The following is a 21,685-nucleotide window of genomic DNA, read 5'->3' on the forward strand; positions in this document are numbered from 1 at the left end:
AGGTCTTTACAGGTATTGACTTATGTAATCATCAAAACAAATCTAAGAGGTAGATACCACTACTATCCTCATTTTTACAGATGAAGACTAATAAAGCACAGAAAGGTTAGCTAATTTGCCCCAGGGAAGCACAGATAGTGAAGAGGGAGCTGATGTTCAGCTTGAGCTCTTAACTGCTGGGCTCTAAGCTTTTGTCATGATCATAGTTCCAAGCTGATTACATAGTGGCAGGCAACCACTGTGTTTACAAAGTTCATACATTTCAGCCCTTGTTAAGTCTTTATCTTGAAGGACCTCATCAACTGACACAATAAAATATAATTGCGTTCTGTTATTTTAAGTGTACTCCTATCTCAGTTATATCTGCTTTGCCTCCAGTCTTTTAATTGCTCTCAGCACAACTAATCTCAAGGCCCAGGCACCACATAAAATACACTAAGAACACTGAAACGCTGGTTCCTGAACTCTCTCCAAGTCTTGACTTCCTTCTTTCCTCAAAACTCTTCAAGCATTGACTTCCGTCACTTACAAACAATTTTGACTTTACAACTTGGCTCCTTCTTCTCACCTCTCCTCATTTTGGATTGGTAACGTATCTCACTCTGCTTTCTCTTATCAAGAGCTGGCCTCTCTAATAGCTCTGTCTCTTTTTATTATTCTCTGCATCCACCAGCCCCTGGTCCCATGTTACATGCTTACACAGACCCTAAGAAACCCTAAGCATCTACAACATTCCCAGGCCTGACCTATCTGAGAGGAGCATAAGAAAATTTGGATATTTCATCTTCTTTTGACATAAGATTCAGAGAAATCGGTTTTGTACCTATGATTTATTATCTACAGCACCTCTAATTTCTAACTTGTATCAAACTCTAGCATGAGTGATTAAAAATGATTTTTATTTTCACATGTTTTTCTTCAATTAGTCATGCTAACAAATGGAAATCACTGCATACTTATGTGGCATATCTCAAGTTTTCCCCAAAAAGAAACTAGTATGTTTAGATTAAATGGCTATATGCATATCTTAGAGATATTTCAACATCTGGCCCTACTTTAAAGGCTTAGTTTTGCAAGTTACACCAGAAAGAATGCATTTGAAAACATAAGGCGATGGACATCTATAAGAAAACCACATCAGTGGGATCGTTAAAACTTTTGCTTAAGTAAACATTAGGAATGTGACAAATTGCTAATTTCCTATGAAGGGTCGTAAAATTCCAACTGAGAGCTCTGGGGTGGGGGTAGAAATGTAGAAGTAGGAACATTCCCTAACTTCAGAGACTCGGCCTGCTGCCTAAGTTTGAGTTCAAAATATTGATGTTACCTGTTGGCTAAGAAGTTCTCACCGGTCTTTGCAACTGTTGCTCTCACTGAAAGACACCGTTTCAAGATCTAAGTAGAAATTGTAAATTCCACCACATATGCTAGTGGGAGGATCAGTAAGGGAAGTCAAAAATATCTAACTGAAATCTACAGCATAAAAAAGATTTTGTGTTATCAAAGAAACAAACAGATAATGGAAACTATAAAACAATCAGAGCTTCCCAGAAAAGCAATGTCAATCTCTACAACCCACCCTGAACCCTAATTGTATGTATCTAATGCTGAATCTATAACCTACCCACTTCTCGACTGTCTTTATCATTTTGGTTTGAAATTTGGGTGTATTCCAAATTCCCGAGAGGCTAGTTAATGAAATACTGACCTCTGATGTATTCACAATAACTATTAGCACTTTCCATTGTGTTCTTATACAACAAAGATATTTTTTAACTGTTTCATCATTTGAAGATTGCTACTGGTTTGAGCATTTGAGGATATCTTAATAAAATAGGAGGCATATATTTATTAGCATGTTAACATTTGGTTTTTTTAAATGGGGCATATATATTCTGTATCATATAAAGAAGACAATGGCTGCAGTTCTTTAAAGACAGCTATCAAGACTTCTTGGAGAAATAGCTGATTCCAGGTCTGGGCAGGAAATAGGCAGGTAAGCCTGGAACATCTTGTCATACCAAATAGGGAAGAGGTCATCAAAGTTATTAGGATCATGTTAGAGGGACTCAGTAGTGAATTTAAAAGAAGCTCCTTGGTCAAAGATGGAATAAATTACACATGAATATAAGTTAAAATTGTAATGGAGTTTACCTATCATTTTATAGTAATACTTACAGAAATACAGTAATATCACAGTTGGATATTACAAGACAGTTAACTTATCATTTGAAATCTGGTATGGAAAGAGTAAGAAAGAAATACTTATGTTATCTTTCTAAAAATAAAAACTAAGTACCATAATAACCAAATAGTAAGGAAAAAATTTCTCCTTCTTGAAAATATTCTGGATTAAAAACTTTAAAAGTTGATAGAACTAGAATATCACCAATTCAAACCTCTTACTGAACAATAATGGAGTAGGGTACTCCATTACTGAGCATCAGTGGCTACTAACATCACAAAAAGATGACACAATCAGATATCATGTGCCTTCAGATTAAAGAATAATATATCATTTTGGAAGAAGCTGTCCAACAAAACAAAACAAGACTAAAAACCCTGAATCTGAATTTCACCAAGCTTCCAGAGACAACTACTAACTTACAGATAATAAAGAAGATGGGGGAGCATATTAAACTCTGCCAAGGGTGCAAATAGCATTTCCAGACCATGGGAAATGTGATATGACAAACACCACACACCAGAACATAAAATTTCAGTGGGGAAAAAAGAGATGAAGTTGGAGAGAGAAACTACAGATTAAAATGGATAAAAAAAGATGTATTAATTGATCACTATGTGGACTTTATTTGGATCCTGATTCAAATAGGAATATTTATGAGGTAATTGGAAATTTGAACCTTGGATCAATATTTTAAAATTGATCGAGAAATTCATATTAAGTTTTTAAAGTATGATAATGATATTGTGGTTACATTTTTAAAAGAATTCTTATGTTCTAAAGATATATACAAAAATATTTATAGATGAAAGTATTTATTTGGGATATGCTTCAAAACAATATGGGGGGCAGTGAATAGAGTATGGATGGAGAAAGATTGCCCATATTTTTGTGGCCGTTGGGCCTGAGTAACAGGGTTGATTACTGTATTCTGTCTTCTTTTGTGAATATTCTAAGTTCTCCAAAATTAAAAACTAGAAACAAAACCAAACCAAAGAACACAGGCATTTCTTTTTTATATTCTACTTTTAATGTTTAATCAACTTAAATGTTTCAAGGGAAGACATGTTTCAGGACTGATTTTAAAAACTGGCATATAAGCATGAGCTACATTTAATGTTTGCAAAAGCAGCCCATTTATTTCTAGGGAAAAGGGAAAGTACAAAGAACAAATCTTCTTTATTGTTTTTATTTGTATATTTTCTTAATTACTTAATTCACCAATTTATCATCATTACTCATTAATGCTACTGACCATTGAATGGAAAGTTGTTCTATACAATAAAACTGTATTCACGTAGTTAAGTTCAATTAAACTCATCATTAGCGTCATAGTACAAAAATTCACCAACACATAGATACCACCTGTCTGTTTACTAAAGGCGACTAGGTACAAAAACAAAACCAGAATTCTTTCCTCCTAGTACACCATAAGCTATTTTTTATCTAGTACACAAAATATTTTATTCACTTAAGTACTTTGGGTCATTTCCACTGATGTACTTTGAAACAGTCTTTGCTAGTACTATATATACTAAAAATGATAAGGTCAATTTCCCAACATCCCAGCTTTCCCTTTTCACACCTTGTTGTTTTTCTGTTTTTTTGTTTGTTTCTTTTTCCCAAAGCTAGATGCTGCTTATTGATTTGTTGGTTATGTCTATGTCAGTGAACTTTTAGGAGAAAAAAACGTCTTGCTAAAAACAAACCATCAATTAAAAGGTGAAGGAATGACACATCAAAAAACTGACTTTAAAATGCCAACACATATCACTGGCTTAGTTTAATATTTTTAGGATTAAGGAATTTTATTATTTTTCCCAAAATTTTTCATAATCTATTGTTTTTCTTTGGGGATCTAAAAGTGATCCTCTCTTCATGTCTTTTTTGTTCCACACCCTGCTATTCACCTGTTTGGAAACCAGATGTGAAAGGTAGGAATCAGGGACTGGGCTCTGAATGGACTCATACCACATTTCTCCTACAGAGTCCTTATGCAGGGGAGGACTACTTGATATGCAACTAAGAATAATTGTCCTTTAATTAAAGGGTATTTTTCCCCTCTGTGGTTGTTTTTGCAACAATATCAAAACATTTATAAAATGTTTATCTTAATAGATTCTGAAGTGCACTTTTTTGAGTCATTGGCTCATTTTCAATTACTGAAATAACCAAAGAAAGAACAAACACTTCCAAACAAGCACATGGAAAATATATTTTCCTCCTTCTCCTATTTCTCTAATGCAGAGTCTGTTCTTGTTTACAATATATATATCACGTTCCCCTTTCTTGCATAAAATTGATAATTAAAAGAAAAACACTTACCCAGAACAAGAAGTTGAAGATAAACATAGAATATTTTATACAGCCACTCACACCTGCCATTTCGGAAAATGATCAGGAATCCAGATGCCGTGAATTTAACTATTCGTTATAGGATTGTCCTGCAATATGCTCTGGAGTAACTTGCCTGCAGAGATTTCTGTGCCCACAGCTTCAGAGCAGAAATAGAAAGCAAAGAAGTACAGGAGACTAAAAAAAAAAAATTAAGTTATGAAAGTGGATAAAAAATTAACCCACACATTTAAATATCACAAAGGCTATCTCCAGGAGAGTATGTTCTTTTGCTTGTCATGACTCCTGGGGCACTGGGCCAGGATATTTATGATCCTTTTGCAAAATCTGTCTCCTCTAAAGTAAACAGATATCAAGTGAAGGGAGTGGCGCTGGATCAGTGGAGAGAATGGCACAGCGATACTAGGTTGTTGGATTTCAGAAACCACTGCCTGACTTCTCTGCCCTCTATTTGGCCAATAGGGAAATACTGTTGTTTTGCTCTGAGGTAAAGGGGCATTGTATCTCCACTCATTTTTGCATTGCATTTTTTCAACAATACAAAATTTCTTCCAAATACAATAAAAATACATTTAGAAATCTGCAAAATCTCAAGGCTTAGACATAACAACCTCTTATCATTAACCCCAAAATAGTAAAACAATCATTACTTGTACCTGTTTTCCAAAGCTTCTAAAAGTATTTCAACACAACTCCAGAGTTGCATTAATGCACCACAGTTTCAGGAAGTACAAAGGGAGAGGCAGTCTTGCCTATCATGATAAGATTACTCAGTTTTTATCTTTATGTCTTTATGAGGAAATAAGAAAAAAATGTTCAAGAGTCAATCTCTGACTGCCCCTATTGTGTTCATTTTATAACGTGTAATCATTTTGATAACTTGGTTTGTTTTTAAGGTAGACATTGTACTTTCCTTTTTCTAATAAATTATGTTTTGCAGCAGCTCCTCTTCCCCCACTCAGTTTCTGAATTCCAGGTCCTCTTGGATAAAAAAAAATTCAAAATGGCCAGCTGGTCATGAATCAGTGGTCATAGACTGTACAATTTGTTTCTAACGCTAACAGAAGGCAGCAGTCCTAGGTAAAGGAAAAATCCCCTGACCTAGTCAGTGAGGTGTCAGTTGCCTTGTGTAAATATGCTGTTTTGTGTAGTCATGCTAGTTTCTATATCCTGCCTTTCAAAAAGAGTTCTTCTATCCTCTTAGAAAAATTTTAAAAAGAAAACGAAAAAGAAGGAACACTCTACTTCAAAAGGTTGTTGGGAAAATAATTCTTTAAAAATCTTTGTTATGTTCTATGTAATAAACAAACAAAGACTCTTACAAAAAATTTTTTTCTGATTTTCACTGGCATACAAAGATGATTTTGAAATAACCCCACCTCCTGACTATAAACACAGTGTATTTTAATGCATTATTGGTAATTACATTTAGTGTTTTTGTTAAATATTTAATGTTAAAGGCCAAATTTAGGATTAGTTCCAAAATTAAGGGCTTAATATTTAAATCATCACTAAAATTGTTGATATTCTGTGCTCTTTCCTCATAGAAAAATGGAAATAATTTCACCAACTTCTATTGAGATGTTACTGCATACAGTAAAATCCATGGCTGAAAGAAGAAAGAGTTCAGATAGAATAAAAGATCAAATGAATGTATAGTCCCAGGAATGATTATTTATCATTTAGAGACAAAATCAAAAGAAATATCGAGATTTAAATGCTCCTTTGTTGATAAGAATGAATTAGGCATCTGCAGAATTTCAATTTGAAATAGTTTTTTTGGTGGATGCTGAATCTCCTTATAAAAAATACTGTATTGTCCTTAGTTAGATCATTCTTGAACTGTGAAACACAAAAATCAATGGATGTGTTTTTACAGGAAAATGGCTCTATGTAATAGTACTCCCCAGGTCAATTCAAAACCTATAGGAAACAGTCGACTCCTCTAGATTCCCATCCCAGTTAATGTTATAATCACACAACACTTGCTCACACTGAATGTTGTAGATTATTTTGTATTCCTCTTTCTTTTTTGCATCCTACCCAACTCTGCCTCATGATCTGTGGAGCTCCTAAATTTCCTTCAAATTGTTTCCTCTACACAGTCGTTATCCAGCCTGTTACCATTTCTTACTGAGCTAGCTCAATAGAATCATAATTAGTCACTTTGCCAGTCTCTTCCCACTCCTTTCTGCCTTAGCACTCTACAATTCTCCTTTGAAAATACTTATTGATCAGATAATTCCCCTGATTAAAAACCAATCTAAGAATGGTTTCCTGTTACAAACAAGATAAATTTCAGACTCCTTACAATGGCACTTACAGAACATGGCGAGCAGGACTCCACCCACCTCCCAGGACTTTCTCCCTCCCTTCTCTCTCTAGGCAGCCTCCATTCCCAGGTCCCATAAGCATAGAATTCTTTCACAGGCCTGGAACATACTTTGAGATTTGATGCCGTTGTGCCATGTTGTTCCTTCTGCCTGGAACATCCTTTCCCACCTTCTCTACCTGGTGGATTATTGCAACACCCCTGTGGAGGCTTCCCTTCTTCATATATTGGCCCCACTTTAGGCAGACTTACTTGTTTCTCAGTCCTCACCCTCATTATGATTTGAACAAATATTTAGTCTACAATTTCTATCATATATCACATTTATTTGTGTCTCTTTCCTGTTTTATCTATTATTCCTGAAAGGCAGAGATCCAGCCTATTCATCTCTGTACCCACAACAGCTGGCAATGAAGATAAATAGATGTGCAATTGCACCCAAGCTCTCCAGAAAGTTCAACTAATGACTTCCTCACAGGTATTTCTAGGTAACTACCAACATGCTACCCTTGCACCTCTAAAACATCAGTTATTAGGTTTAAAAACATTTCTTTATTCCAGGACTTGTCAGAGCCTTTAGCTTTCTAATATTCAAGAAGTGATATATAGCAATTCCCAAATGAACACGATCCCAGAACATAGTTTTGAAAGACATATCCAGGACCAGTATTATAGAACATACTTACTTATAGAAACACTATTATAGGCAAACTTTCACATTTTATACATGAGAAAAGTGCAGCCCAGAAAGATTGAGTAGCCCAAATTCACAAAACTGGTTAATAGCAGATCTTCTTCTAGAAATGAGGTCACATGATTACTTGATCATTATTCTGTCTACCACCATCAATTATCTCATGAGTTACATAGTATGAGTCATTTATCACCTTAGATCTTGAGAAGTTTCCATATAACAGACATTTAGCAGTGGTGCAGGGGCTGAGGGTTGTTAGAAAATATCAGTAATAAATACTGGACTCTGTGAAAGACCAGGCTAGAAGGGAGAGACAATAGAGAGTGAGATATTATATTAAGAAAGGATAACCGATCAAGCATGGTGGCTCAAGCCTGTAATCCCAGCACTTTGGGAGGCCAAGGCGAGAGAATTGCCTGAGCTCAACATGGTGAGACCTTGTCTCTACAATAAATCAGAAAACGAGCCAGTCATGGTGGCACACACCTGTAGTTCCGGCTACTAGGAAGACTGAGGCGCAAGGATCGCTGAAGTCCAGCAGGTCGATGCTGGGGCAGCCATGAGCATGCCACTGCACTCCAGTCTGGGTGACAGAGTGAGACTCCAACTCAAAAAAAAAAAAAAGAAAAAAGAAATGATAACCAAGGGAAAGAACAGAAGGAAAGTCTCAATAAATTCAGATAAAGTTATCCTAATGCCTCAATTATGCTAATTGTTATTATTACTCACAGGGAATACATAGTATAAAGCAGGATAACAATTCAAATTTGATTAATCATGAAAACTCTTTATGAGGCAGTCATCACTAAACTAGGTTTTAATAGCAGTGTGGGAACCCTGACAGAGAAGAGAGTAAGAGAGATTTCTTATGTTCAGGACAGAGGAAAGCATATGAGTAGTACCATCAGACACCCTATAGAAAACATTGCATTTTCTCTAGGTCATCAAGCAAACTAGTCCTATATTTGGGACTTGAACTAGAAAGGAGCCATAGATAGGTAACTCATATTTACATCATGACATCATCTTCCCCTCCATAAGATATACTCAAGCATTTATTCAACAAATGTATTGAATGCCTACTATATTCCAAGCACAGTAGTAGGTGCTGGAGACACAGCGGTTTACAAAACAAGGTAAAAATCTCTACCTTCATGAATCTTACATTGTAGTGAAAACACAACTTCCTCTTTGCATTTTTGTTTCCAAAATCTAGTAACTCAATATACTTGACAATTGAGTAGGTAGTAAAAAAGCAAATATTACGTGTTGTGAAGACTATTTTCTCTCAAATCTTACATATTTTCCCATGATCACTGTCACTCTGTACTATATGTTTTTATGACCTTGTGAATAATCTCTTCATTTTCTTTCTTTTGTTTTTTTTGACTTGGAGTCTCATTCTTGCACCCAGGAGTGCAGTGACATGCTCATAGACAACACAGCCTCAACCTGCTAGGCTTAGGCATCTTTCTGTCTCAGTCTTCTAAGTAGCTGAAACTACAGACATACACCACTGCACCCAGCTAGTTTTTGTGATTTACTGTAGAGACGAGGTCTCACCAAGTTTGCCCAGGCTGGTGTTGAATCCCTGGGCTCAGGCAATTCTCTCGCCTCAGCCTCCCAAAGTGGTGGAATTACAGGCTGAGCCACCGCTCCCAGCCAATTCATTTTCTTAATGGTTAGTAGCGGCAGTAAAAACAGTGATGTTGAAATCTCTCTTCCTGAGGGGTGGGTGTGTAAGGGCATAAGATCATACACGCTTAACGATTTGAGTGAAGAGAAAGTTCTGGTACTCTTTAGCATTTCTCATTTTGAAAACCCCTTTTTCTTATTTTTGGAAAGTTGGAGTTGCTCATTTAGGCGTTTTATGGTCTCCTTCACAGAAGCAGAGCCCTGACTCTTGCTGTGCTCTACTACAATTCCAGCCTTCCCTAAACCAACATTCTTCTGCTTTCATGTGAGCCCAGTGTTCTACTTTTCCTACCCTGTGTGCTTATGGAACCTGGCTCATAAAAACGTTTTGTGCATTCCCACTAGACGTGGGAAGCATCTGGTATGAGATTGTTCCCTCTCCTTTCTTTGCTGGACATTTTAAAGCAACAATCTCTGCTTGTAGCATTAATTCCAGCTCAGAAATAAAGTGTGACTTGAAATTGTCATTGTGAAGTAGCAATACAGTGTTCATGGAGAACGGATATCCAATAGCCAATATTCTTCTTTTTCTGTAGATGTTTTTATTCTAAAACATTCATAACTTTACTTGCACATGGACATAAAGTTACTAACCATATAGATCACACATGGAAAAACATGAAAATATGTTTGAGAAAAATAGACTTTAGATCACCAAAATATGTATGTTAAGTAAAAATTGAGGCAAAATGGTGCAGTGATGAAAAGTGCAGTTTCTGACTGTGGTAAATTAGAGATGCCTATGAATTATTAAGCATCACAAGTGTTTATACTTCTTGTATACTTAAAGAAATTTGAAAAAGAAGCCAGCTGCTGGGTGGAACCAGAGTCAGGTCTTTGGCAACCCTGAAGTTCAGCTTTGCTGGCCTTTTCTGGGGTGATATGCTTCTTAGGAAAGATTCACCTTAAATGCTCTCATAGGAGCCAGAATGTCAATTTCCTAGTTTACCATGAGAAGTGTTCCCATCAAACCATCAACATAAGATAAGTAGCTGATCAGAAAATCCTCTCCCTGTAAAAATGCGGCACCAAAGCCAGAACAAACACAGATGGCGTCTTGGGGGATACATTCAGAAAAGGAGTCAGTGGATGTATTGCCAAGATTTGATAGACTGTTGAGTCTAGAACCATCCCAAGAATTCAACAGCCAAGCCCTCCAGATGAAGTATTCAGTGGTCTTAGCATCTTCTCCGAGAATATTACTATGACACACCACCAAATTCTTTCTTTCTGAAGTTGTCTTCCCAGTATTCCATTCAATTCCTACCCACTCTGTGATCACGGTCTATCTGCAGACAAGGGCACATTATAATTGACTAATTATAATTACAATTCCGTCCTGCTTTCACGGTCACATTTTAATCACATTTCAGATACTTCTAAAATTTCTAAAATTTTTCACTTACATATGATCGATCTCTTGTCCCATTACTGTAGATTTTACTAGCTGATCTCTCAAAGGTCAATCTTTTCTTCTTCTTCTCTCTAAACCAGGACTTGAGCCATGTACAGACTGCAATACTCAATAAGAGAATGAAGAATACAAAACAGGGCTTTGTGATCACCAGCTCAGGATCATTGAATAGTCCATTTTTGTGCCAAATATTTGCCTGGTTGTTTGCTTTTAAGTTTAAAGTTAAATGTCAGCCTGATTTTCTCTGAGTTCTCTCTGAATCAGTCCTTTGTTTGGTAAGCTCACATGGTACACATTAACTATGGAACACAATTAGGTTTTAAGTTAATAATGATTAAGAGGTAGAGAAGTAAGTGGAGGTCACCAATACAGAAGAAAAAAATAAAAATTTTAAAAAAGAATAGGGTAGAGATGTTCAATACTTGCATCAGACACCAGCTTCTCAAATTGCAGGAACCAACAAAGTGTTGCACTGAATTTAATACAGGCCTATCCCATGACTGGTCAGAAATAAACATGAGCATTTTACTCAGAATGCTAATTAGGATCTCACAAGTGACTAATTCCGAATTACAAAGATTTATTCAACCTCACACACTGAGAATATATTTCATGGCTATTCTGGCTCCCAGGGAAAAATAAAGTAACAGGAAGTCATTGTAAAAGGTCATTTATGAGGAACTCCCAACCCTCCATTTCACATCTTTTTAAGAAGCAACAAAACGTATCTCAAATAAGCTCAGGTAGAAATAACTCATGCTTTGGTTTGAATAAATTTTTCTTAACCACAGAGAGATCTATTTTAGATTTTTTGTGAGTACTTAGAGAACCTGATTAATGTGAAAAGGAAAAAAAAACAACCAGATATTTCAGGAAGCTTTTGACTAAACACCTAAACGATGGTTCCCCAAAATGAGAGAGTGATGGCCAGACTGCATTTTTCTCACTGTTGTCCCATATAAATGAACCACCCCAATTTTAATCACTTCAAACAAAAGTGTATGTCTTTAAGAATGCAATGAACAAACAATCTTTCTAGAAACCAGCATGGGTACACAATTTCTCCTAGAATTCTCTTTTGGTTCCTTTCTCCATTTATGGTCAGGCATTAAAGCATGTTTCCCTGAACTTCCCAATAATTCTCTTACTTATTAACACCCTGGTTGATTCAGAAAGTGACTCATCTATAAACCAGCCATGCAAGTAAGTCTGATTTTTTTAAATTAAGCTACTTTTGAGGGTCATTCAAGTGTTTATGAGTCAAACAAAACCCAGGGACCGTTTTGCTTTACAAGAGTCATGTTGATCTCTAATTTTGCCCACACTAATCATTAAACCTTTAGAAAACCTTTAGAAAGCATTAGAAACCTTACTGGTTTTGAGTTGTTTTTTTAAATTATGGAAAGAACTCAAACTCTTTCTGCATGCTAATTTATTTATACCATGTTCTTATTTGCGGCTTCAGAGAGCCAGGGAATTCCTGTAAGTACTCTGCTCTCTTTCCTCTTCACTCTTTATGCTTTCTTGAATACATGAGTGTGAAGAGTTAGTGTTAAGCCAGAAAGATTGGCCTAGCCAAGGCCCCTCAAGAAGGAATGTGCAAATCTGGGAACACATTCCAGGATTTCTAGCTACCAGCACAGAATCTGATGTATAAGAAGTATCAGCCAGAAATTTCCAGTTTCTCGAGAATGACTGTATTCTCAGCCAATCCCCTAAGGAACTTTCTGAGAAGGAAATGGTTCATAAAACAATTCTCTGTGCAGTAAAAGATTATGTCACTCCCCAGCTTTGAACCCTCTAATGGATTCCCATCACAATTAGAATAAAATCCAAAGCCACACAAGATGGGCCCTTGGCTGCCTCATTGACCGCATACCACCTCCCCAACTTTCTCCCTTACTTATGCTCCTCCAGCCATGGGAGACTCTTTGCTGCCCTAGTATTTACCAAGTGTATTTCTAATTCAGGGCCTTCCTATTTTTTCTGTCCCCAACCCTAAATTCTCTTCATCTGCAGAGCTAACTGGTTTATTCTCTCCACTCACTGCATTTCATTTGTTTCTCTGTTGTTTACTTTTCTGCTCCCTTTCCAGAATGTCAGCTTCAGGCGGTCAGGGACATTTTCTGTGTTGCTCACTTCATATTCTTGAGGTCTAGAAAACAGTAGGTGCTCAATAAATATTTCTTGAATCAATGAATAGAAAGTAATCTAAATATATTAATTTATTTTTAAATAACAATAAAGAGCATCTGTTTGTTTTCATCATTGCATTTCTACTACCAGCAGAGTCACTGGCAGAATAAAATCACTGCTGTGTGCTGGGATACATCATTACAAAAGATAAATAAAGTCCATTCTGCTCATTTGGGCCTTATATTCCACCAACTTGAGATGGCAAACAAATACACAGATAAATATGCAAGGAAACACAGGAAGAGAAAAAATAGCAGGATCCTGTGCTACAAAGTAAGTGAGGGAACTTTCTCACATTACGTGGAACTCTGAGACAATGCCATTTAAACTGAGTCCTGCCTGATACGAAGTCATGAGCCATGCTGAGATCTTGGGTAGGAGCATTCCAGACAGACAAAGGTAACTGCATAAAGGTGCCAGGATAAGCAGAAACTTGGCATGCTGAAGAAAGAAAGCCAGCATGTATAACAAGGTATGGGGAGCATGGTATGAGACAAGCTCAGAGAAGAAACTCTTCAAGTTAGATTCTGGAGAGAGTCTCAAACCAGGAGAAGAGAATGAAGTTTATTTAAGTGATGTTGGAAGTGCAGGTCGATGTTAAGCAATGAAGGGACATAACCCAGTAGCCCCAGCAGGAGATGATGGTGACTGGTCTAGGGGGATAACAGTGTAGAGGAAGAGAACTGAATGGATTCAGTATACACTTTAGAAGTAAAATCAACACTGAGAGTGAGAGGGAGGAGCATGGATGCCACCAAGAGAGAAAACTGGGGGAGGAGCAGAGGTACTGTTTCAAACCTCATAGATTTAAGATGCTTATTAGGTACCCAAGTGGAGATATCAGGTAGGCAGTTCAATATATGAGTATGAAATTCGGGGAAAATGTCAGGACTGGAGATGTAGATTTGCGTATCCTCATCATATTGAAGATACTGAAAAACAAATTAGTGGATAAAATTACCTAGGGAGAATGCATGGATGGATAACATCAGAACCCTGACCCTATCTCTAGAACATACCGATATTTAAAGCTGCAAAAAGCAGGAGTAAATGCATACAACCGAAAAACAGTTAACAGTGAGTTAAGAGGAAAGGAAGCAGGGTGGTGTCCAGGAAGCCAGAAAAAGAAAGTGTCAGGGAGATTGGGGCAGCTGCCAAGTGCTGCTGAGAAGTCTAGTAAGATGAGAATTCCCAATTCCACTGGTTTTGGCAGCATGAGATTACCGCTGCCTTTGAGAAAAGGCCAGTCTTAGTCACATAGTGGGGACAGGACACAAATGAACAAAGTTGAAGAAGGAATGAGAAGTATGAAAGTGAAATCATTCATTTTAGAAAATTATTTCAAGTTTTGATGAAAAGGGAAGCACTCAATATATGGAAATTAGTATAACATGAGCTTACATAGTTTCACTGTCTACTGGGAATTTCAGAGGGATGTGAAAATTTGTTCTTATGCAAAATGAATTAAAGAGTTTCTTACCATATGGACAATTAAGATTATGATGTTGTTCATGTAGAATTAAACTCTTCATGGATTCTAAGAAAGCCTGTAGGAAACCATAAATACAGATTACAACTAAGTAAATTTTTATATAAAATAGAAATATAAGGTTTCTTGGATAACAACTTCTGATAGGCTTTCAGGTAACTCTCTCTCAAATGCTGTAGTAACTAGGAACTGTACCTTATATAATATGTAAGAAATATTATATTTATATATCAACCAAATTAATACATCCAGTCAAATGTTAAAAGTATTGGATGGGCCGGGCTCGGTGGTTCAGCCTGTAATCCCGCGCCTTTGGGAGGCTGAGGTGAGTGGATTGCCTGAGCCCATGGGTTCGAGACCCGCCTGAGCAGCGAGACCTCATCTCTACAATAAATCAAAAAATCAGCCGGGCCTGGTAGCGCATGCCTGTAATTCCGGCTACTCGGAAGGCTGAGGTGGAAGGATCGTCGGAGTCCAGCAGGCGAGGCTGCGGTGGCCGGGAGCAGCCACTGCACTCCAGTCTGGGCGACGGAGTGAGACTCCAACTCAAAAAAAAAAAAGTATTGGATGGAAAATCAAGGGAAACCTATGGTGAAAATTTTAGTAGCTATATTATGCCATGTTCCAGGAAGAATCTTAGATAGCTTGCAAAACTATACACATAGTTATAAAATACAAAAATAAACAAGGAAATTTAAGGTGAAGGAATGGATGGGGACTAGGTAGAGGCAAGATTTCCCATGGTATATGTTTTTATTTGTTCTTATTTACTTATGCAAATATATTAGCTATCCAGTACATTCAATGTCTAAAAATCCAGAGATTCAATCCAAAGCCAAGGAGACAGATCACTGAACAGGTCTCAGCAGTAAGACTGGGATGGTGTTTTAGATCTGCTTTGGGTGCTATCAGAGGAGAAATAGCAAGGTATGAGTTGACTGGGTAGAAGCAAAGTCTAAATATACACAGGGGAAGTCAATCAAACATTTATGAAAATTTTGAGGATAAGAATTTGAGCATATTTATGATGAATGTATTAAGGAAGGCAGATATATAGTCAAGAGCAATGTGCTATGAACATCCATTCTAGGACAAGGGTTTTTTGCTTTATACTTTGATTTTAAATCTTTTCTCAGAGTAAAAAGCAGATTTGGTATATGTTAGACTATTATGCAGAAGGAAACAGAAGTAGATTTTGCCGAAGCTGGAAGCTAATGAGAACAGCAAGGGGAGAGAGTTAGTTCCTCTTAAGGACCCTTGGGGTTCCTGTCCCAGCATTCTCTTGTCTTTCCCAAGGCGTATCAGCCAGACACAAGCAGGGTGTGGGTGGTTCCTTGATTCCCACCAGGATAGGTTACTATTCTCAATTTTGATGCCATTTTACCCTGCTTTTTGTTGACCTTCCTAGTGGATCACATTTTCCCCTGATTAATTTCTTTTTCTTTTTCTTTCTTTTTTTTTTGAGTTGGAATCTAACTCTGTCACCCAGGTGGAGTGCAGTGGCATGTTCATGGCCACCGCACCCTCAACTACTGGACTCAGGTGATCCTTCTACCTCAGCCTTCCAAGTTCTTAGAACTATAGGCACGTGTTACCATGCCCAACTAATTTTTTGATTCATTGTAGAGATAAGGTCTCACCAAGTTGCCCAGGCTGGTCTCGAACCTGTGAACTCAGGCAATCCTCTCACCTCGGTCTCCCACAGTGTTGGGATTACAGGCATGAGTCGCCGTTCTCAGCCTGTTTAATTTATTTATGTGCCATGCTGGTATCTTTATATCTCTCAGGACCTCAAGCTCAAGACTCAAATAGATTCATTCCTCCAAATAACCAAGCATCATCTCCTATCTATACTCTTTTTAAATTAATGGACCTCATTGTTTTAGAGCATTTGAAAGTTTACAGAAAAATTGAGCAGAAAGTAGAGTTTTCATATAGTCTGTCCTTGACATTCCACCAGTTTCCCCAGTTATTAGCATCTTGCATTATTGTGGTACATTTATTTTAATTAATGACCCAATATTATCAATCGCTCATTATTTATATGATTACTTAGTATAATGATGTAATGTGTAATACATATTGCTTTTCTATTATTTTGTTATTATCTATATATTATTATTAAATGAAGTCCATAGTTCCCCTGAGAGTTCACTCTTTTTGCTGAACATTTAATAGTTATGACAGACTGAGTTCAGTGGCTCAGCCTGTAATCCCAGCACTTTGAGAAGCCGAGGCAAGTAGATTGCCTGAGCCCGTGGGTTTGAGACCAGCCTGGGCAACTTGGCAAGCCCTCATCTCTACAATAAATCAAAAATTAGTAGGCGTGGTAGCACACACACACCTATAGTTCCAGTTACTTGGAAGGCTGAGGTAGAAGGATTGCCAGAGTACAGCAAGTCAACGCTGGGGTGGCTGTGAGTGTGTCACTGCACTCCAATAGTTATGACAAATGTATAATGACATGTACCCACCATTACAGTACCATACACAGTAGTTTCACTGCCCCAAAGTTCCCTGTGTCCTACCTACTCATTCCTTTCTTCCCACCCTCTGCTCCCATACCCAGTCAAACCACAAATCGTTTTGTCTCCATAGTTTTGCCTTTTCCAAAATGTCATAGAGTTGAAATCATACAGTATGTATCCTTTTCAGATTTGCTCCTTTCACTTAGTAATACACATTTAGGTTTTCTCCATGTCTTTTTGTGGCGTGAATGTTTCTTTTTAACACTGAATAATATATCATTGTATGGATGTACCAGTTTGTGTATTCATTTGTCTACTGAAGGACATCTTGTTTGTTTGCAAGTTGTAGTAAGTATGAATAAGGCTGCTATAAACATGTATGTACAGGTTGTTACAGAGACATCGTTTTCAACACATTTAGGTAAATATCGAAGAATACAGTTGCTGGATTGCATGTTAATAGTATGTTTAGTTTTATAAGAAACTGTCAAACTATCTTCCAAAGTGCCTGTACAAATTTACATTCCTACCAACATTGAATAAATCCACATCCTTGTCAGCATTTGGTGTTGTCAGTGTTTTGGATTTTAGCTGTGTAGTAGGATATCATTACTGTTTTAATTTGCAATTTCCTAATGATAATGATATAAGATGTTGAGCACCTTTTTATATTTTTGTTCTTGTTTTTTTAAAAACAAGATATATTGAAAGAACAGAAAAGCTCCCAGAGTGGGAGGGGACCTGAGGGGGTTGCCCTTTCTATATGTTTATTTGCCATCTATATTTCTTCTTTTATGGGGTGTTTTTCAAATATTTTTCCCAGATGATGATGATGATGATGATTACTGAGTTTTAAGAGTTCTTCTTGTATTTTGGAGATCAGTTCTTTACCAGATAGGTGTTTTACTAATATTTTCTCCCATACTGTGGCTTGTCTTTTCATTATCTTAATCCTATTAATTTTGAATGAAATAAACATTACCCCATGTGAAATTGAGGCTCAAAAACTGTTATTCTTGACTATTTTCTCAATGTACAGACATATTTTGTTACCTCTGGAATAGCTCTAGTACTGCCAGTACCTTACTTACTATGCCTTATTGAAATTTGACCATAACTTCTCCATTGGACTTCAAGATTTCAGTTTGTCAAGAACTACGAAGGTGCTGAGATTTTACCCTACTTGCAGATTAACAAGTTAACCTGCCACAGTTTGATGGTTGCCATCAGAAGACATGAGATTCCTGGGTCAGACACAAATGACTTTATAACCCTACAAGCTCTAGGAGCCTCAAGTTTGTACAGGTTCTCTGTGTTCTCCAAGTCTTATAGGGAAGATGTCCACCACCCCAGGTGGATTCTGAGTCCAGAGTAAATTTATATCACACTGAGGAACTTTGAGCTTAGAAAACTCCAATCTTTTTAAATGACACTTTTTCCTCTCCCATAAGGAAGACACAATCTTTACCTTCCAAGGTTGTTTGTGACACAAACATTTTTGAAAAGATAGTCTGCAGCAAAATCTGTTCATTCCTGTGCTCAAAAGATGTGAGATGTGCAGAAATGGGAGACACCCAGGGAAAATTTTCTCCCAATATAATCTTTCATCTCTCCAGGTCATGGTGAACTCCCAAAATGAGTATTCCATTTTTAAAAGCTCCTCTGTTTAGCAAAAACACCTGAAATAGTTTTCTATTATCTATACAAAATATAAGCTCCTTAGCAGAGCATCAAGGACATTTACTACCCGTCTTCCAATTATCTCTTCTAGTTTTAATTCTCAAAATTTCTCAATATGTATTACACATGCTATCCAGTATAAACTTTTTTTGCCTTTTTCTTGTTTAAACAGCTCTGTCTTTTCTTTTCTTCCATTCTTCTTGTCTCAAATGCTATCTCAGTATGACAACTTTACTGATGCAATCAGACCTATTTGCTCAGGCATTAAGTCAAATGATATCTCTCATGTGAGACATTTTTTAAGTAGATTTCTTCCTTCCCTGAGCACTTATGCACTTTTTTACCCATAATGCAACTTAAGCAGCTTTTATTACAGTTAGTTATTTGTGTTTTCTCACTATTAGCATGTAAGTAAACAGGTCAATATTTCTTCAATTTTGTGTCTGTCATGCCAAGAAGTATGCCTAGAAAATACTGAATTAATGAAAGAAAAAAAAATGTGGTTTTTGTATTTTCCTAAGGAACTTTTAGAGAGACAAGAGGGTATAATTTTTAAGAGCAATCTTTTTTTTTTTTGACAACAAAGCAACTGTTCCTCAACTCACCAACCTTTTTTCATCATTACCATAATCAGAGATTTTTTTTTTTTTTTTTTAGCTTCTTTGATTTTGGCACAAAACTCAGTGCTTCCTTTTATTAAACCTGCTGTAATATTTTAACCTAATGTGAAAGTAGCAAAGCAAAACCAAAAACTGCATTCTGGCTTGTCAACATCCTTCTCTATATCCCTTTTATCTCTACTAAAATCTGCCAACTTTCCTAACTGTCTGACAGCCTTTGAGTGCTTTCATGTTAGCATTTCTTGTAGTGAAGTCACCTTGCAGAACCCAGCCCTCCCAAGAGGAGGGCAGATTCTAATTAAGCTAATAGGCAGCAGGGTGAAAACAGCCTCCACTTAGATAAGGATGATACAATGTTTTCAAGAAAGAAGGGTTCACAACTTTTTTCCAGAAACTAACATGCAAGGCAGTTCAGCTTGCAAGGAAGAAAAATGGCTCCATCAGAGTCTATGAGGTGAAAAGGCAAGACAAGGAAGACAACCAGCTAGTCAAAGTGAAGCAAACTAAAGGCTCTTGGAAAAAACGTGGACTTTATATTTACAAAGTTTTGGATTCTAAAGTAAGAATCTGCTTCTTACCAGCTCAGAGAACTTTGTTCTTTTATCTATTCAACGAACATCTTTTAAGTGCCTAATAAGTGCTGGATATACAATAGTTAAAGAGCAAATGTAATCTCAGACCGGGCAGATTTTGCAGTCTAGCAGGGCATAGATAAAAAGCAAATAAACCAACAAATCAATTTACACGTGCAAGGTGATAAGGGCTATGAAGGAAAGACACAAGGTGTTGAGAAAGTTGATGATTCTAAGAACCTGCTTTGAATGCACAGTCCAGAGGGCCTCCTTACAGTAGATAATGTTTTACTTGATATAAAAAATCAGGAGCCAGCCATACAAAGAGTGTGAAGGAAGATAATTAATCAGGGAAATAGAAAAAGTATTTTACTTCACCTGCAAAATGGGTATTCATAAGAGTTTGCATGTAACAGATTTGGCCCGGTTCTGATGCATTGTCAGTGCTCAGCAAGTGATATTCTTGTTACAGCTATGGTTGTTGACCTTGTATACTTTGTAACCAGTCTATAAATGGCTACAGATCACTAAACAATCTTTTAAACCCAGTTGACATTTAAATAATAAGCATCAGCAGCTACATCTTTAAAGAGGAAAATATAGAAAACATCATACACAACATAGAGAAAATCTTGTAGAAAACTCAGCATCCTCGCTAATTCATATGCTGATAATTAGAAATTTTACATTTGTCCTGTGAAGCAAGTGAAAATTTTAATCAAAATGCAAGCAGGCAGAATGCTTAATTTAATTAAGGAAACATGTCATCTCTGAGCGGCTTTAACTACATACATTTGCATGCAATTAATGTATTGATTGCAAATGATTTGAATTTTCTCATTGAAGCATAGCAAATAAAATTTCACTCTGTAAAACTTGGCCTTTTCAAACTTATATTTCTTGACAAAATTTGTCATAAATAAGTTATACCACTGACTTAAACTGATTTTTTTCTTCATTTAGTCCATATTCAGGTTTTATGTGTGACCAGTCCTTAATTGGCCTGCTTTCCTTTCATAGCTTTTCATAATTTATACTTTGTCATTTTCCAGAAGGTAGTGGATTCAATTAAGGTGGACTCTTTTATGATTAAATGATCTTTGTAATAGTTATAATTTGACAAAGATTGAAAGGGTGTTCAAGATGTAATTTTCCTTCCTTTATTATTCTGCCAAATTTTTCTTTCTGTAATCCAAAAGACTATCCCCACATCTCTGATTCCATATGCCTAGACCCCCATAAGGACCCCATATGATTTTTGACACACTTAAAAAAATTTTTATCTTTGTTCTCTGACTCATGGGAAGAGTTGAATTGTTACGAAAATTGTGCAAATTTTAGCACCAAAACCCAGAAGTCAGGCCTTCCATCAGACAAAAGTTCTGAAACTTGGCCTTAAACGACTAGAGTGTTTTATTAATTTTGAGAGATAATCCTGATAGCCCATAGAAAAAAGTTGTTTCAGATCACATCTATAGTGTCCTTTTCAGGTCATTTTACAAAACATTTTGGAATGTCTAAGATCATCATTGGACAAGTTTTGGGGAATGTTAAAGAGATAGTTTAAAAAATAAAGATAACATCATGACTCTCATATGGCTATCAAGTGAGAATGTAGTAAAGATTTTTTTTCCTATTGTTAATGAGGGAATTGGTAAGTGGTTACAAGCAGTTCAAAGGAGAAATAAAAGATAATTTATAGGTCAAGAACACTGAAATGAAGGTGCAAATGATGGAAAAATTATTGCTACTTCCATAGGGTAAAAAAAGTCAATGAAATCTCTACTGGTCAGAATCTACTTGAATTTCAAAATAACAATTATTATTGATTGCTTTCAATTATCTACAGTTTACAGGGTTAAAATAGCTCAGAGTTAATGAAAGCCCAAGTCTCCATAAAATCAGAATCAGAAGATCCAGAAGGGATTGCCCTAAACAATGCAGAGTTTTCTATCAAGGCGTAGATTTTTTTCTTACAGCACAAA

The 21,685-nt window shown here is 36.6% G+C and overlaps 1 protein-coding gene across 1 annotated transcript in view; it reads right to left on the reverse strand.

Moving 5' to 3' along the window:
- Nucleotides 1-4,939, reverse strand: part of TSPAN8 (tetraspanin 8) — a 29,913-nt gene extending 24,974 nt beyond the window's left edge. Inside the window, exons 1-2 of the mRNA XM_021711059.1 lie at nucleotides 4,766-4,939; nucleotides 4,511-4,679 (exon numbers count right to left, since the gene is read on the reverse strand). Of these exons, the coding sequence (XP_021566734.1) occupies nucleotides 4,511-4,570 (60 nt within the window). The 5' untranslated portion in view covers nucleotides 4,571-4,679; nucleotides 4,766-4,939. The remainder of the gene's footprint in view (nucleotides 1-4,510; nucleotides 4,680-4,765) is intronic.
- Nucleotides 4,940-21,685: the final 16,746 nt, after the last annotated feature.

This window comes from Carlito syrichta, unplaced genomic scaffold (genome assembly GCF_000164805.1).
Source record: "Carlito syrichta isolate Samal-C Ts95f unplaced genomic scaffold, Tarsius_syrichta-2.0.1 Scaffold301847, whole genome shotgun sequence".
Taxonomy (NCBI): Eukaryota; Metazoa; Chordata; class Mammalia; order Primates; family Tarsiidae; genus Carlito; species Carlito syrichta.